The sequence below is a fragment of the Vicugna pacos genome, chromosome 15 (genome assembly GCF_048564905.1).
Source record: "Vicugna pacos chromosome 15, VicPac4, whole genome shotgun sequence".
NCBI lineage: Eukaryota > Metazoa > Chordata > Mammalia > Artiodactyla > Camelidae > Vicugna > Vicugna pacos.
Genome location: NC_133001.1, coordinates 18992650 through 19011375, shown reverse-complemented (window position 1 = coordinate 19011375; position 18726 = coordinate 18992650). Strand labels below are relative to the sequence as shown.

Below are 18726 nucleotides of genomic sequence, written 5' to 3'. Positions count from 1 at the left end.
TGACTGACTTACAAAGATAACAGTGATGATATGGATCGGTCTGAAAGGCTAAAAGTCCTGCATTGATATTCCATTCTTAAATACGGACAACGTGATGGTGCGTTTGTTTTGTTTTTGTTTTAAAGAGTGGTTACCTCTTATAGTATGTTCACTGTTTTTGTACTGCCCGTTAAAGGAGACTCCTCTAACATTTGGTTAATATTTTTAGATTGTTTGCTCTCATCTCCCCTCCCCGTTTGAAACAGTTTTGTGTTACAGGAAGGGGTTATAAGAAAAGGCAGAGCTCATCTTATAAGCTGTATGAATACAGATAAAAAGACACATTGTGGTTTATGATGTCTTCATGCCCAACTGGAGGGAAGGGAATTTAAGAGCAAAATAAAAAGACTGGAAATCTAAGTCAACTCAGAAACAAGCTATGCCTGTGATGAAGTTGGAAAGTTATTTGTTATGGCCCCCTAGTTGTATATATTTTATCCTAAGGCACCATTTGGGTTACTAAAATGTAGGTCTTTTGCTTTCTTAACCTATCAGTTTCTTAAGACTTAATTATAAAGGTTATATTTTCAGAGGACAAAAGCATTATTCATTTGTCTGTTCATGTCTTCCAGGTTTATCTTGCAGATTATGGACTTTCCTACAGATACTGTCCCAGTGGGAACCACAAGCAGTATCAGGAAAATCCGAGGAAAGGCCATAATGGGACAATAGAGTTTACCAGCTTGGATGCCCACAAGGGAGTAGGTAGGTCTCTCTTTTTTTCCCTTATTTTTATTTTAGAAGAGTAATTAGAGCAAAGAGTCCTAGGCGCCATGAAGTGACCTTTGCATAGTTAGTTTGAAGAGTGAGAACATTGGTGAGATTTTTATCAAAAGTAGTGAATTCCTGTATGCCAGTGAATATTTCTTCTAATAGAGGGAGGAGATAGAGAATTTGACAAGTGAGAAATGAATAAAAGGGTGTCTAGTAAGCAAAACTTGATACTCATTTGGGACAGGAAAGTACTAGTTTGTTTAGGTTAAACTTGGAGGTCAGCAACTGAATGTTTATGCTATAGTGCGTATGGCAGATTTGGTACAGATACATGTGTGAGGAAACACGTTATTCCCGTTTTTCATGGTGCCCTTGTCAGGGTTTTAGAAGATACCATCTCTCAATAAGGAAATCTTTTCTGAAACTATAAAGTGTTAACTTGTGGAAGTCTCTCCTAGTCGCCTTTCATATATCTTACTTATTTAAACTCGCTTTGATGGTATTGGAAACACATTTGCAGGTAAATTACATACATAGTCCTTTTATTGGATATTGATTGTACTGCCTTGCATTCCAAGGCAGACTTAATTCAACAATTCCCTAATTAGTTAAAGTCATAACCTATGTCTTGTATTCATTTACCATTAATTAAACCTTAGCTGTTTATTACACTGCAGTCCAAATCCAATAGCCGACCCAGGAAGCCATGGAAAAGGAAGTAGGAGGTCAATATTGAAAATATATGGTGCGGCGTCCCACTGATGGTTGCTTTGTTCACAATCAATATGGTCAATGCAACTGTACTTTCTTAGTTGCTCTGTCAGCAAGACAAAAAGTCAATTCTAATGTTATGCTAGTAAAAAAAGTGGTGATTATTGAAAAACTTCGGCTTTCAAAATTATATTTTTTGTAAAGTTTGTTTATAAAAGTATTTTCAAGTATGCTAAACCATAGAAATAATTTTTAAGCAGCTTCGAAAGGACTACATTGTCACTAAAAGGCAATTAGACATTTGCACGTGTTAATGGCTGTTGAACTGTTACCCTAAACTGGTACTTTCTAACGAGTTTTAGTTGGTGCAAACAACTGTATATTATTGCCTTTTCTATTAAAAGGACCATTGACCATGTAATGTAGAGGGTCTTGATCATTTTCCAGAGCAATTAAAACCCACACTAGTTTAAGGTAGGCCAATGAAAGTGAAACAAGTGTGTCAGTTGTATACCTTGTTCCTTTCCGGAAGAAACACACGTTACGTTTTCTGGAATGGAAATTAACTTTTATACTCCTGATCAGAATAAAAGAAATTACTACATTTTTTTTTCAAGGATAGTTTGGTTAGAAAAGTAATGGTCACTCAGAAATTTAGTAATATTGTGTAGTTTTTCACTATTAACATTGTTAATGAATCAATGAGCATTTAAAAAAGATATAAATGGGACATGGCTTTAATTAAATTAAGAAATGTAAGAGTCAAATAGTCACTAATAGTGGGGTTTTTTTCAATGTAAAGTTCTCAATGAATTTTATTCTTTACTTTTGCCAGATTTATTAGTATGAAGGAATTTTTAGAAACCTGCAAGTACTGTTTGATACTGGCATAACTGGAAGCTCATCACACAGATTCTTCAGCATTGGTCCAGCTACGTTCATAATGTTACTAGCTTACGATTGGGCCCCTTAGTTCACCTGGTAGCGCCAATACTGGTCCAGCTAGGTTTTGACTACTAGCATAGCTAGGAACCACCGCGATTGTGGAGTGGGAAGGTAGGCTTGTTACATGTCGGTCTGCTGAATGCTGGCCCTGCGGTAAATCTGATAGTCCTCCTCAGTAATTGCATAGTTTAGGGCAGTATTTTCATTGTGCTGTCTTCATGAAAAATTTGAACAAATTTTTATTCTGTACTGCATTTAAGTTTTTTTCTCCCTAAATAATAATAATTCATGTTGAAGAGTTGGGTAGATCTCACTATGCTGGGTCTCTGGGGAGAAGATTGAACTGAGAATGATGGTAGAAAGATACTATCTCTTTGGAAGGACTCTTCAGGGGAGCGCCTACATATATATTTTTGGTATTTGCTAGAAAGTTATATGCTGGCGTGAATATTTTTATCACAGGTTTCACAAGATTGCTGTAAAAATTAGATTCCCTTAATACATTTGAATATACACTAAACTTCTAGATATATCTATATTTGCATATAGATATACATATATGTATACATGCATATATACACACATACGTAGATAGGTAGATATACACATACTGTCATAAATATGTATGTATGCTGAGAATTTAATATGCAGTTTTAGTCTAGTGTAAAAAGTAAAGTGTTTGGTATCCTCAAATGTTTGAATACTATTCATTCCTAATATTTTACATTTAATTTTCCAAAATAAAACATTTCACTTGAGGATTTTATTAGAAATGAAATAATTGTTTTGTCATATCTAGAAAATAGGATAAACAGGGCCATAAACCCTGTAGGTAAATACAGAAGGTCAGATTCATAAATATTCACGTGTTTGCTTTCAGTACAGTCACTATGTAGTTTAATCTCAGAAAAATCTTTTCTATACCAGTCTAGCCATGAGATCAAATAAATACGGAGGGAGATAATGCAAAGGAAAACATAAAGAGCAAAACAAGGAAGAAGAACCTCTAGCTGTCAAAGCATTTGCTGTGTTTTAGGTTTATCTGTCTGATCAGGCCCAGAAAAATATTCAGCCTTCAGTGTAAAACTGACTGTGAATTACCCACTTAACAGAGGTTGTTAACCCGGTCGGACTGCATGGTCGCTGCTTCCTTTGTCGTGGTTATTCAGAAACTGGGGCTAACTCTCGTGTTTCTGTGAATTAGTTAGGTTTTTGTAGTGAAGGAACTTCTATGAGGGGCCAGGTAGTTTTCACCTAAGCATCTTCCGGTTCAACTTTAAAAAGGAGCGTAGCTTATATTATTACAAACCGAAAAACTATGAATAGAGATAGAGAGAGATGGATGGACGGATCACTGAGTGGGTGGATAACTGTTCCTGGAACTGCTGTACATCTATGTATCTGTACTTTTTTAATTGCAGTTATTCTTCCAAACTCAGTTCTCTTATGTGACCTTTCTGAGTAGCTACGATGCTTTACATAGTGTAAAAGTAGAGTAATATATTGTTGGGCTTATCTTGTCTGTTATTAATTTTTTATTCCTCATAAAAACCAACATGTATAAACATTGACATATTTTGGGCTTGTTGCCTGATAATTAAAGAGAATTATATCTGTGTCAAACACACTAATTTAAAATTTGTTACATTCTTAGTAATGTTAAAAAGCAATATTTGGATCAATGTGTGGTATAGATTTTTGTAGATTTTTCTACTCACTGAGGCATGCAGTCAATACCTAATTTCTCTAGGGATGTACTGCGCTTAACAAATGGAGCTTTTTTAAATACTTCAGACCTGTGCATTGAGTGTATAATACCTGTTTTAATTTGACATCATTGATGACCATAGAATATATCTAAACTGCATTTCAAATGTCTATTTGTTTATATAATATATTCATTGTCAAGGAAAGAAATGTATTACATCCCTTTTTTTTATTTTTGCCAATTGCTACGGTATATGAAATCCAAGTCTTGTGTTATTTCTTGCATGGCTTCATTTCACTCCAATTTAGCGCTCCAACTTACAAAATATTTGTGAAATAAACCGAGAATGTATTTTCATGCTACCAAACTTGGGGGAAATGACTTGGTTTACACAATATTTACCTTCTTAAACAACAATTCATGAAAGGGAACCCGTTTTTCAATTGTAAGATATTAAGGTAAACCATCAAATTATTGATATGCTCTATTGAATCTGTTAGTAGTCAGAAAAACATACTATTGATTTTTATTTTTAGGTAAATTTCACTGCTATAAATGTCTTTGGTTGATGTATAAATAGATAATAATGAAGACATTATTCCTTCTATGTGGCATAAGTCAATTTTGACATTAGACATGATTTTCAAAGTCTTGACACAGATCTTGAGCTGTTTGGTTGGGTTAAGAATCCACATTGGCCAAATGTAAGATACCTTTGCTGTGTTGAATAACTTTTCCTAAGCCTCACACGGTAGTATTTCATAAAAAAAAAAAAAAAAAAAAAAAAAACTAAGGCTTACAATATATAAAGTACTGAAAAAATAAGAGAGACCTATTTGAAATGTGATAAATTGCATTGTAGTTTTCTAGCATCCCTTTTGAAATTGCAATGAATTGCGGCCAACATAAAATTTGGTAGCTCTTTATACATCTGAATTCACAAAATTGCTGAATAACATAGGTTACTAGTTAGAAAAGATAAAAAGAAACTTTAAATTTGTTCTGCAGATAGCCACCACTCACTTCTCAAATGAGCATCTTATTCAGATGTTTTCTGCTTTCTTACTGTCATTTCTAAGTATTTAAACTAGTATTTTGGGCATTTAAACCGTGTCTGCTTGAGGCAAAAGTTTTCAAGTTTATTATTTCCTACCAAATCTTATTTTTCTTCATACTTCATAATGTTACTATATATCAGAAATAAAACTAAACAGAAGACACTTCAGACGGATAAGCAGATCTGTTTGGGGTTTAACACATACACTTTTCTTGTTCTCCCAATTCTACTTTCATTGCATTTGGTGAATCACACCCAGATAATTTTACTGCTCTCTGATTTGAGAATAAGGACCAGTTCTCCAGTGTAACTTCTCTGTTGTTCTCTTACCAGATTGGAAGGACCATTTAACACTTTATGAATTAATGTTTTAACTAGACTAACTCTTCTTTATCAGAATTTGTTTGAAGTAGTTTGAAAGAAACAGCTTCATGAAAGGACAGTTGGATGAAAAATTTTGGTAGTGCTGCAACTAAGACCTCAATATCTGCTGCTTACTTATTCCTTGCCAAAACAGCTGTCTCTGCATCAGTTTGTCTTTGGGCGTTTTAAGTGAAAATGCCTGCTTGAAGTACTTCTCTAACTATAGAAGTAGCATATGTGATGTTGTTTAAATAACAGTAAAACTAACAATGGAGGCAAAGTAATTAGATTGAGTGTTAGCTTTGGATTCTGAAAGACTTGGATTTCAATACAGAGATCTGTGAATTTTTGCTCTGTGATACTGAACAAGTTACTTAACCTCTCTGAGCCTCTATTTTCTTATTGATCAGCAGGGTTAATGATATTTATATTATTGTTAGGATAATTAACTTAGATAATATAAAAGCAGCTAGAGTGTCTGGCACAGTAGCAGCTCCATAAATCATAGCAATTGTTTTTATTTTAATTATGCATTCTAGTGTCAGCTGTTTCTGGAATCTGCTTTCTAGTGTAATAGAATTCAGATCTCACTCTACCTGTGCCTTTTTTTTTTTTCTTACTCTTGGCAATACTTTATCATTTACAGTTGTTGAGCAACTGAGAGCACCACAGGCTTTCAATGGAAAGAGTCATTTACATTGCTCCATATTAATAAGCTAAATAAAAATTAGATGCTAAATTTTATTTAGGAACTAACAAGAGAATGTAGAAGAAAAATATTAGTAATGAAATCTTGCTATATTTCTAAGCAGTAGTACTGTAAATAAAACTGTGATTTTTGTTTTAAGGAAATCTATATGAAAGTGTACTGTTAATAATTATGTTAATTATCAAATACAACTGAAAAACCTTATACATTATAATAAATTAAACAGAAACACAAATTACACAGAAGCAAAATAATCCACAACTTTCCACAAAATATAATCCACAAAATATTTCAACTTTCCAATTAAAAAGAATTATAGATATTAAGTCTTCTTCAACTATGATCAATTCTTATTTTTTATTTTCATCATTTTATTTGTTTTCAAATATACAGGAAATAATAGAATAATATAGTAAATATCCAAATATTCTATCCTTGACTCAACACTTACCATTTTTCATATCATCTATATTTTGATGATGTATTTTAAAGATACACGATCAGTTCATTGTGTTAATTACACACCCACACAGAGATGCTAATATTGTCATCTAGAATATTTATTTTTAATTAATTTAACAGATGTTAAAATTACTCTTCTGTATACAGTAGACAGAAGGAAGACATAATCACTGGGAGAGTCTTAGAGTTAAACTCCGAAACACATCAGACTTTGCACTTTGTTTCTGCAGAAGGGAATTTCAGGGAGAGGTATTTACTTGGAAACATTTTTAATCCTTTCATCTCACTGTTTAATGGCGGGAAAGAGTCACTATAGGATATTTTTTTAACATTACATGTATTTCTTTAGAACTTAGTGGAAACAGTGGTGAAAGGTTTACCTAATCATAGTTATTAATGTACATGTGCAGTGAAAGCAAATAAGTAAAAGGTTGAAAAATGTGATAGTGTATTTTAATTAGGTAAGACCAAACTAGAATAGCAAAGTAAAGTTAACTCTCGAAGGGCTATTTCAAATGAAGACCAGTTTATGAAAAGATGGACTTCAGAAATCTAAATGACTTGTCATTACTTACAGCTTCGTATCAGTTAATCCCTCAGTTGGGGGGTGGAGGGAAGTGGCTGGGAAGGTTCATTCCATTTTAATTCTGATTGTTTTTCCTGAAAGGGCCTCTTGTGTGTAGCTCATGTTGTCCACACAGGTACCAGAATATAATTTTTCTAAAATTAGAGGATATGAATTTTTTTTAAGTGGTGGTAATCAGAAACTGCCATAATGGAAAAGGGACTTGTGAACACATCTGTACAAATGGAACCATTCTGTTATTGATGGGAGATTTACTACTGATGATACGACTCCAGAACAGTGTGGTAGAGATTGTGTTTTTATTTTAATAGGAGAGCCAGGTCTTGCATTAGGACACTGTTGAAGCTTGTGCAGAAATTAGGCGGCACCCACGGGACTGTGGCATCTTACTAGATTGAAGGGCCTGTAATAATCCCATACTTTGATAGCGCTCAAGATGGAGTATGCGCAAGAGCTGGCCTTGTCTCCTGCTTTTACAATAACTTACGTACGATGACCAAAAGTAGTTATGATGTGCTAGCAGCATTGTTCTTAGTAGATGACTTTTTAAATTAAAAATAAGTTTACTGAGTGACTTTTCTGAGTTTATTTAATGAAACATAGTAAAACAAGATACCTGTTTACAGCAGGTTTAACAGCTACATATTGCACTTAGGAGATTTTATATCCCTACACAGATGAACATTCAGCTAATGGTAGAAATGTAAATACCAGCCTATTGTTTTATAACAGTTTGGGAATGGTTATAAAAATGAGTTTATTTTGTGGGATTTTGTTTAGTGTTTTCATCATTATTTCAGTAATATTTGTTATATTTGACATGTTTCTTACATTTCATTGTCCATGTTTTGAAATCAGTTACTTTAAAAAAATACATAAAGTTATGATAAAATTAGTCTTGACATTTAATAGCTTTATATAAATGATATTTATATTGGCCTAAAAATATTCTTTTACTGCATTTTTTTGTGAAAAGCCATGTTATACTAAATTCTGAAAGCCTCTCTTTGACTTTAAAATCGACTTCCCACCACCTCCGCCCCATCCTGTGCACTGTTGCCTCACCTTTATATTTTTTATTCAGGATATTTGACCAGAATTTCAGCTTAGTGTTGCTTAGATCTGAAAAGAGTATTTTTACAATTTTAGATCCGTGTACCCAAAACAGGAGGCGTACTTTATCCTGTACTTTGATCTGTGTTTTAATACTGCACACTAGATGGCAGTTTTGTCATATTCTTCCAATTTCAAGTGCTACTAGTATGCGTGGAGCAGGAAAGGCCATCAGTGTTTAGTCTGCACTCAAAGGGTCTCTGCATGACCAATGCAGACCCCATGGACTTCCTGGAACATATGTTAGCAATTTAGCTGCAGACATTTATTTCTTTGTTTTACTGCTTGGCTCTTTGAGAAAGTGTTGGTGCCAGGTTATGGGTTGTCTGGATCATGTCAGAGGCCATGGAGATCAAGTTCATGTGACAGGCCAGACTAAGGAAGGATGAAGTTGGAGGAGGTGAGGAAACTGACCCTTACTTTCAACAGCAACAAGTCACTGCCTGTCTGTGGACTGGGGCCAAATGCCTGGGCGTTTAAGTTTTACTCCAGCTGAACAAACAAAACACATCGCCCATTTGGCTTTTTCATATTTCATCAGTGGTGGTTCATTCAATGATTTCTCTATTTCTCAAAACTCGCTTATCCCTCCTCTTTCTCTCTTAATGCTTATTCCTATAGCCCTGTCCAGACGAAGTGACCTTGAAATCCTCGGCTACTGCCTGCTGCGGTGGTTATGTGGGAAACTGCCCTGGGAACGGAACCTGAAGGACCCTGTGGCTGTCCAGACTGCTAAAACAAAGTACAGATTTTCAAGTATTCCATCATGTACAGCAGCAGGTCTGAAGGGACACACTAAAGGGAGTTAACCTCCCAGAGAAGACTGCCATTCAACCAAATGATAGCTAAAGCAAATTTCTTAACTTTGAAAAATATTTTTTACAAAACCAAACAGCTTACAGACATAAAACAGCTTACAGACATGAATATAACACCTATGAAATCACACGTACGTGAGTTGTAATACAGAATTTGAAGTGAAATATTTGTTCCTTTACATGGTGTTTTCCAAAGCTTAGATTCTAGGTGGTGGTATTTTCAAGGAGGAGTATTTTCAAATTAGCATTGTACAAGTAGACGGAGGTAGTGTGAGCTTGGTGTGATTGATACTAACCGTGCAGAGCCACAGTGTGAAATGGGACAAATAGGGCTTATATTTTTCAAGTGGAAGAAACATACCTTTTTCTTAATCCTGTGTGTTGGTGGGAGTATGTTTTGTTTCTTAGGGAAGAAACAAACAAAATTTGTTTATGAGGTGTTTATATAAGAGATCATCTTGTAGCCACAAAAAACACTTTCAGTATTCCACATTCAATTTTTATCACCTAAACTCCATTAGCATGAGAATTAGATTAGACTGAGAGCAGAATGGGTTACTATTTCACTGTTTTTCTCACTGATCAGGCCTAAGGAGAAGTCAGTTGCACGCAGCACAGCATAGCCAGTTTTTCATTCTATGCTGAGATATGTCCAACAGTAGTTATCCACAGATACAGTATCACAGTGGGAAAAAGCAGCTATGTTTTAAGTAGGGCGAGTCGCCACAGAAGTTTCCAAAAGAGGTGGCTGATCCATAGAAATGTCTTCAAATTCAGTGTGGCATCAGTTCTTAACAGAAAAGCTAGCTTGCAGATACAGAATAATACAGATTTGTAAATACTGACATATATTATATTGAAATAGTTCTCCACTTGGAATCTTGATCGTCCCAGTCCCTTTCCCAAAATGAACTACATTTACGTGTCAGTTTATCAGAGCTACCTCACCACGTGTTTACTGCAGGGATCGATGTGTCCATACAACCCTCGTGTAACTAACATGTTTCCATATATGGGTCAGATCAAAGCACAGTAATGGGCATATGTAAACAGTCTTGGCATCCAAATTTTCCACCTTAGTTTACCTACTTTGAATACAATACTTTATCTAAAAGACTAGCATTTTAATTCTAATGATCATATGTATGTTTTTCTTTTAATAAGACTAATATTATTTTACTCTTTCATCAATATGAATATGTAGATGCATTCATTGTAGACATCTCTAATGAACAGGCCCACATGGTGTATAGGGTATCATGTAAATAATAAAATGGTAATAAATATAACCCTCATTTTTATTTTGGGGATCTTTACATATATTAATATCTTCATTTTTACTTGACTACTAATATAACCCTATAGATCAGTAAAGCTAATATTGTACCATAAAGTTTATAATTAAGACATACGTATAAGACATATTTTATATGTGTATATAACTGAGGTGTAGACATTTTCAGACTTCTTATATAATACATAATCATAATTTATTCAACTTGCTGAGAAGCCATAACACTGAGACTCCCCATACAGGCATACATGCGTATTCAACCATAATACTGTATCTCTTACGCCCTTTGTTTTCCTGACATGGGGTGATACTAGATCAGCGCATTTATTGTTGCAGTTCTGCCTGTGCCTGAGTTTGTGAATCAGACATTCATATCAGTAACTGTAGTTGAGTGTTTATATATTTGTAGCTGAAGCAACTTAAGAGATTTGTACTTGTTCAGTCTAAAACACTGGAAAGTGTTAGAATAATGGGATTTTTTGTTTTGTTTTGGGGATATTTCTTGTTAACTTGTTAAATCATAGGATGGCATAAAACACTGTCCAATGGAGAACAGTATACATAAATAATTAATTTGCCCACCCCAGTGGTAACGAGGTGAGGAAAAATCCTGAAAGTCTAGATACAATTTTCTATGTATTTTTTTCTTGTTTTTAAGGGGGGGGGGACCATGTGTCTCTACTTGTACATTTCTACATGTACAAACTCTGTTAAAGCATTTATACTGTAATTCTTATTTAGTTTCTAGGCGATGGATATAAAATTGGTCAGTGAGACTTGAGGGATTGCCTCCCTCCACTTACCCTCTTAGCCATTCCAGGTGGGTGAAGAGAAGTATGGCAAGTGACCCACCAACACAGAATTCGAATTTTGTTTTCTAATCAAAACAGCGATTTACAAGATTGCAAACAAATTAATTGTGCCTTACTCTATTTCTTTTTAGTCTGCTGGATGAGCTCCCCGAGTCAGTGCTTAAATGGGCTCCTTCCGGAAGCAGTAAGTCAAATGATAACTTCCACCTTCTGTTTGATTTACAAGCCATCACATGTGTCACTCCTGTTTTGTAGCTTTTGCTGTACCCGTTCCCACAGAGGTGGGAGGAATGTCTTCCGGGTTACGGATAGGTTGTTAGAGAGGAGAACGTTTAGATCCTGTTTTCATCAGGACACAAGAATGCTGCAAGAACAGGCAGAGTTCTCAGCTCTGTTGACTGCATTGTTTTCTTTTAGACACACATTTTGGGAACCATGCACAGATTTAATGGTCAGCCATATCTGGTATTTCTAGAGCTGCCTATTTTGTTTTTGTTCCTCCATATGTTGTTGAAAGAACATAAAGTTTATCTAATAAGAAAAGACTAGAGATAAGATGGTTTGAGTGATAGAAGAAATGATGGGAGGAGTACCAGGTTCCTCTTTTTCAGTACAAGCCATTTGAGTCTATACTATTATTTATAAAATGCAGATTTCTATTTCTAAAGCACAAAATTTCAACTGACAATTTAAAAAACCAAACCATTCAGTGCTATTCTGACCTGGGTTACACTCTGACTGAACAGCCATCAAAAAAACAGGATCGGCAAAGGCATATGTCCTTGGGAATCGGAGGTCTATTTTGTTAAACGGTTTTCTCTTACATGTTAGTATGGACCATTTTGGAATTCTTTAATTGACAGTGTTTTCAGTAAGAATAGTAAGTCAGTTCAGAACTGCCCAAGTGCCGTGTGGCATGTTGTTCAGCACCAATGTAACAGCCGAGTTAGACTGTCTTGCAGAAAGAGCCCGCCTCCGCTGTCAGGCTTGCTTTCTCCTGGAGACAGAGAAGCAGAGTGTCTTGTTCCCTACTTACAGCAGGCATTTTCAGAGTTAGCTTTTAGCTGACTCCTGAGAGTAAATATGTAACTGACCCTCTAGCTAAGGTCAAATAGTGTCAGTTTCTACCTAAGAGTTTCAAAGTAGAGTTAAGTCATCTTAAACATATTTACAGCCCTTCTTTGACAAGAAACCACAATTTTCATTTCCTTAGGAGAAGAAAGAGGAACCACCCCGTTCTGCTTTCCCACCTCCATTTCCCAAGCCCCATAAGTCCGCCCCATAAGTGAGCCTTCTCCTTCCCACTCTCTGTTGTCCCTTTCCTTATGACCGAGCGAGGCAGATGGGAGAGCAGTGTTCTCACCTGGGGGCATGGGTTGCAAGATGAAAGTTTTTCATTTATGTAACTGCACTGAGTAACTCTGTCAATATGCCAGTACCCTTTTTGGCTAACATTCTCATTGGTGTTTTTACCAAGTCATACAGCTTATGCTTCACTCAATAGGACAGCAAAAACGAGAGGAGAGATGTTTAAAAATTTTTTTAATCACGTCTCTCTCTTACTTTTCCTGTCCTTCCTGCACGAAAGGTAACTGTTCAGTTTAGGATTAGAAAAAAAGACCTGAAGCCCTGGATTGTATAAGATAATTGCTCATGGGCCCGTGTATATTCTGGGGCACTGCTGTTGCTAGAGATAAGAAGATTTGAGTGATGGAAGAAATGACGGAAGGAGTACCAGTCTCCTCTTTTTCAGTACAAACCATTTGAGTCTATACTATTATTTATAAAATGCAGATTTCTATTTCTAAAGCACAAAATGCCAAAACTTTATTAACTGAGGGTCTCAAGTTAGTTGGCTGTGCTTAGGAGAGTGGGTACTGTTAACATGAAAATTAATCTGATTTACAAAAGGTCTGTTACTGAGATATTTTATGAAATAGAACAGCTGAGAAGTTTGCAACATACACATCCAACTCAGTGTAGTAAGTTTCGGAAGTTTCTGTCTCTTGAAATGACAGTCAGTGATGATACTTGGCATTTCACTAGCTTAAAAAGCAGGTGATTCAAGAATATCCTAATTTTGTACTACTCAAAGCATTTTGTTTTATAGCTCTGGAAATATGTTAGTAAATTAAAAGGTGTACCTCATTAATAAATCCAGATCTTAAAAGGCTGACATTTAAACCAGTACTTTATCCCGATAGTCCAAGCTTCAGGCTTATAATGATAAATTTATAACAGAGGTGGCTCTTGTCTTTTTCTGCCTCTCCCACCTCACTGGTACCTTGGTTTTTCAAGGCCCAGCCCCGCGAAGGCTTTGCCGCATGGCTGCTGGAGTGCCAGGAGTTTGCCGTTGTCTTCTAACAGGGATCTGTGAAAAGTGTACCCAGCAAATTCAGCTCTCTTCTCCATTTGGGAGATTTGGGTTAATAGAAATGTCATATATGCCAAACTGGGCAAGAGACAGAGAACAACAGAGTATTTATATTAAAATAGTAATGAGTGGAATTTAATCTTTTTTTTGATCGTCTCTTCAGGAATTGGATGCCCCAAAAAGGGCTCCTGGAGTTATAATGTGATGAAGCAGCAGCACTTGCTAGTTAATAGAGATCTGGTTGAGCGAATGCTTGATAACAAATTCATCTTATACCTCAGAGAGGACAAAAGGAGGCTGCAGAATCACACCACCAATCAAAAAACTCTGGAGCCAAGAGTTTTCATTTTAGCCACAACAGCCTTATGTTCCTAGAAGACAGTTGTGGACATTGAAACTGTCACTCTCTCACTTTCCTCGGGGGGAGAGATGATGACTGCTTCCTGTGGGGTTTTTCCCAGAGGGAGTGAAAGCCGGTGAGTCTGCTGTTGCCCACTCGAGTGGAGGTCGGCCTGGAGGGGAAGTGAAGGCTTAGGAAGCCACTGTGCCAGCCCAGGAAGCTTCGCAGGTTTCCCCACCGTAGGACATAAACAACTCAGTGAGACAGAGGAACTTGTGTCTGGGTCAGTAATAAGCTCTTGAAGAGGAAAGTCTTGTAAAAATTAGGTTATGACGTATCTAAACGTCTCTGTGAACAAATGACAACATGCCAGTTTTTAAACAGTGTACAGTATGATCACTTGTATCTCAGATCGAACCTCCACCTGAAAAAAAAACGTAAACTATGTTTTAAGCGGCTATGTTCATAAGTTTTGGTTACTGATTCCACATGTACTGTAAGTTTCTCATTCACAACTTTTTCATGGGGCGAGAGTTAATATATCATTCTAGGGAAAGGATTATGTTAGAGAAAAAAAGGGCAGCTTTTCATCCTTGTGCTCTAAATCAGGAAGACTGGTCATTGCACTGGGCTAGCTATGTATGGAGGATTTGAGTGAGGTTTGGCAAATTCTAAAGTCAGTCACAGCTAAAAATGTAGAATTCAAGGTCATTTCTAAACATACTGTTGTAATCTCAAAATCAAAGCCTTAATTAAAATTTACAATGTTTTTTTTCCTTTAAGGAGGTTTATAATAAGTAACACTTGTTTTTAACTGAATTTTAAAAACTTCAACATGAAAAGAGTTATGAAGCATGATTAGTCTATTATATTATTCATATAGTTCTTAGTTGTTGCACCCCATAAATCAGAATCACTATGATTTTAAATATTTGCTTCCCTTGATAAGATTAATGAATTTGTAAACATATCAACAAAGATACGTGGGGGAAAAAAACAAACCCACCAGTTTCCCCCATCTTATCAAATCTGTAGGTCACTGTATTCCAGTCCTTTGAGGGTATTATTTAAAAAGTGCTTTTCATCGAACTGTTCATTCTTAGTTTCTTCAAGGTGTGTGCGTGGATGTGAGTGCACGCATGTGTAAGAGAAAAAACAACCGAGATTTTGCGGATATTGGAGTCTTGACAATTCTTGCCAATTATGAATGACATACTGAAAAAAATGTGATACTTCACAGGTGAAGTAGCGCAGTATTTGCTGTGTGCTCGTGATTTAGCATATGATGAAAAGCCAAACTATCAAATGCTCAGGAAAATTCTGAATCCAGATGGAATGCCATTAGGACCACTGGAGTTTTCCACTAAAGAAGAGAGCTTAAATATGCCTGCTCCAAACAATCCAAAGGTAAGTAACTGTCCCTGGAATTACCTTCTGTGAAGCTTTTCTACCAAATGAAGTTTTTTAGGTGTCAAAACGAGTCTGACAACCCTGTTTCTTGCTTAGTATATTTAATTTGCATATCCCCTAACTCAGCTTCAAGAAATTTTGTGAAAAGTTCTTTTGACCTATTGTCTCTTAGAAAAGAAAAAGAATCTGTGTCCTCTTGTGCATCTGAAAGAACTAAAGCACTCACTGATGTCAGAGAGGCAGGTCTCGGGTAAGATCAAAGGCCAACCTGACTTCATTCATGAAAGCCTTTTCTTGCTGCTTTTCTTCAGATTTTCTTTAGTCACTCCTCTGTTTTTGCATACTCGTTTGGCCATAATTTGGTGGTAGTGGTAATATTCTTAGATTTAACCAGTTATTTGTATGTGCAGATATTTCAATCTATAGAAACAATTCTTTTTTTTTTTAAAAAGTTACTTTCAATTTACTTCTCCTTTACTCTGTCTTCCAACTGACTCCCTCACAGCAACATTAAGAAAAAAAAGAATTAGAACTTGAAACAATACGAAAGAATTAAAAGGAAACATTTTTTTAGGAGGGTGGGGGAAACCTGAGACTGCTCTCAGCAACATTACTGGACAGGCAGCTAAACATCCAACCCCACCTTGACACTGCTCATATGTTTAAAAAAAAAAAATAGGGCTTTTTTCCCTGATGCTTGTACAATAAGGTAGGGTCAGGATGCCATTCATTTTTAATATTTCTTATGAACTTTGGATCATCACAAGTGTTCATGAGCCAAGAATGCAGGATGCAAACTAATGTGACTGATAGGCTGCTAGATGAATGGTGAGTCAAGTATCAGTGCACAGATGGTTCTGATTTGCTGAATTTTGTAGCTGCTGCAACTGAAGACATAAAATATCCTTCTAGTCATAAATTAGCTCTTTGGAAGCAAAACCTTGGCACCAGAGCTTTACAACCTTCAATTAGTAGGGAAAGAAGTATTTGAATGACTGTGGTATTGACATCTGTAGGCCTGCATAGTAATCATTCCTAATAGAAGAGAATATCTGTTTGAGGAGGTTTTGCATGGCTAATTAACTACCAGTGAGAATATGTAATTTTTTCATGATCTCCTGATTGTCACCTTTCTCTCATGATACAATTACATTTTATTGTAGCAAGTGCCTCACAAACCAATTGTCAGCACTATTTACGTATTGCAGAAGGCAGAACAAAAGTTCATGTTTAATAAAAAGCCACTGGATTTTGATCTTGGTAATTACTGAGACTTATTTTAACAGTTTTATTGACTTTTGTGTTTTTATCACTTTTGCAACAAAACAAAGAGCTATTTCCTTGACGTAGTATTCCCCTTGCAATAATGGTCATCACTTAATCTACGCTAATTTAAGTCGATTTTTCCTTCTTTGTAGTTTTTCAGTTTCATAAACTTAATTGAAATATAAAAGAAGCCATTTTAAAAACCGATAGCTATATCCTCTGATATAAAATTCTAATTATTATCCACCAGAATTTTCAGTTTCATCAAATTCAAAGGATGCTTGTTGTGAAAACATTTTTATATGCAGAGATAGAACGTAAAACATTTTTCCAATGAGATTCAGTCGAAAATATTTTTTTTTCCCCTTTTGATTGGAGCACTTTAACACTAAGAATAATATGCACTCCTAAGACCTTAATATCTGTTAACCATATGATCAACCTCGATATACAGACAGTAAGATGAACTGGGGGTATTTTTCACAGCAGATTGATATTTATTGAATAATGATTTTATTTCTTGAGTATTTTGAGTACACTAATATATTTAATAATTACAGTATAAAATATAGGCTTACCATATGTGAACAAACCTCTTAAATATCTTAATTTTTATTTTAAAAGTTTACAGATTTTGTAATGCTGCAAAAACCAAACTTGAAAATGATCAAAAGCAAAGTATGACGGTATAAACTGTCCTAAATGATACAAGTACAGGATAGTTTCCACAACTGATTACTTCCATAACAAAATCATTTTTAAGTCCAGAATGAGTTTCACTCACATAGCCACACATTTCTCTCTTTTTAGACAGACTCCCTTTGTTAGTAGCTAAAGACGTTTCTAATTACTCTGTACATGGATCTAGTTATTTAAGAGAATAAAGAATGAACTCTGGACTTGTACTTTATGGATAAAGATACTTAAAAAAGTCAGTGGGCCTGAAAACATTTAGCCTCTAATAAAATGTTTCTACAATTGAGTATTCAAAGGAAAGTCTTAAATGTTTAATTTTTTTAGTGTTATTTTCCTAAGTATAAGTGTTTTGTGCCTTTTAAATTTAGCAGTTACAACAAAAATATGTTTTGGTTAGGTATTAGAAAGTAGCATATCACCGTAAGAATCTCAGCAAACAGCATCTTTTCACAAAAGAAAAATGAGGCATTTTTCCAACACCGGGCTTTACTTACTGGGCACCATAAACTTTCCCTATTACTGAGCCTTCTTCTTGAAGTCCTCAAATACGTATTGATGTTAAACTCTCCAGATAGTAGAGACATTGTTTGTTTGTTTTTTTTCTGAAAAGCAAATCTTTGGGGGTATTTGCCTCAATTGAAATGAGCGGTGTGGCTGAGTGTAGCTGCAGTTACTCGCCAGTGGTTCTGACGGCTCCTGAGGTAGCTTTGCCAAATTACAGGAACCTGTCGTCAGGGCCACCACAGTCCAGCTATGCCATCCGCTGGATTTAATGTCCAGAATTCACTGAAGGAAACCATATTCAGTAAGAATGCTTATTGAGGTGAGCCAAAGCTCTAGGATTCCCAGAGGAAAACGCTGAAGCCATGCTGGGAACTAGCATTCCTGGAGGCCCCAGCTGAACCCTTGAATAAGGTCTTTCCTCCACGGTGCTGGATCCCTTTATCAGTTTATCAGTTCTCCCTCCTTGTATTGATACCTGAATCCATAGCATAATGGTATCGACAGCCGCATGATGAGCCATCCTCCCTACATGCTTTACCTGGCAGAGGAGTAGCTGTGGGGTCATGGTTAAAGTGTTCAAGCTGTCCTACGTTTCAGGCGGAAAGTTAGTTCACCCTAGATCTGTGGGTTCACATGGCAAGTCCAGGGGTGAATATATTATTATCGGTAGTAGTAATCTTTGTATTGAACTTAAAAATTTACAGAATTCTTTCTTGAGCTTTAATTCTCAAAATAGTTCTGTTAAACTTGTTTTTATATTTATTTTCTCTGTGTGAGAAAGAGGATATAAATTCTTAATTATAAG

General features: G+C 35.7%; 1 protein-coding gene across 2 annotated transcripts in view; it reads left to right on the top strand.

Moving 5' to 3' along the window:
• Positions 1 to 18726, top strand: part of VRK2 (VRK serine/threonine kinase 2) — a 101982-nt gene that overhangs the window by 66069 nt on the left and 17187 nt on the right. For both annotated transcript variants that reach the window (XM_072937710.1, XM_072937711.1), the window contains exons 8-11: positions 612 to 744; positions 9029 to 9149; positions 11463 to 11515; positions 15286 to 15452. In XM_072937710.1, the coding sequence (XP_072793811.1) occupies positions 612 to 744; positions 9029 to 9149; positions 11463 to 11515; positions 15286 to 15452 (474 nt within the window). The remainder of the gene's footprint in view (positions 1 to 611; positions 745 to 9028; positions 9150 to 11462; positions 11516 to 15285; positions 15453 to 18726) is intronic.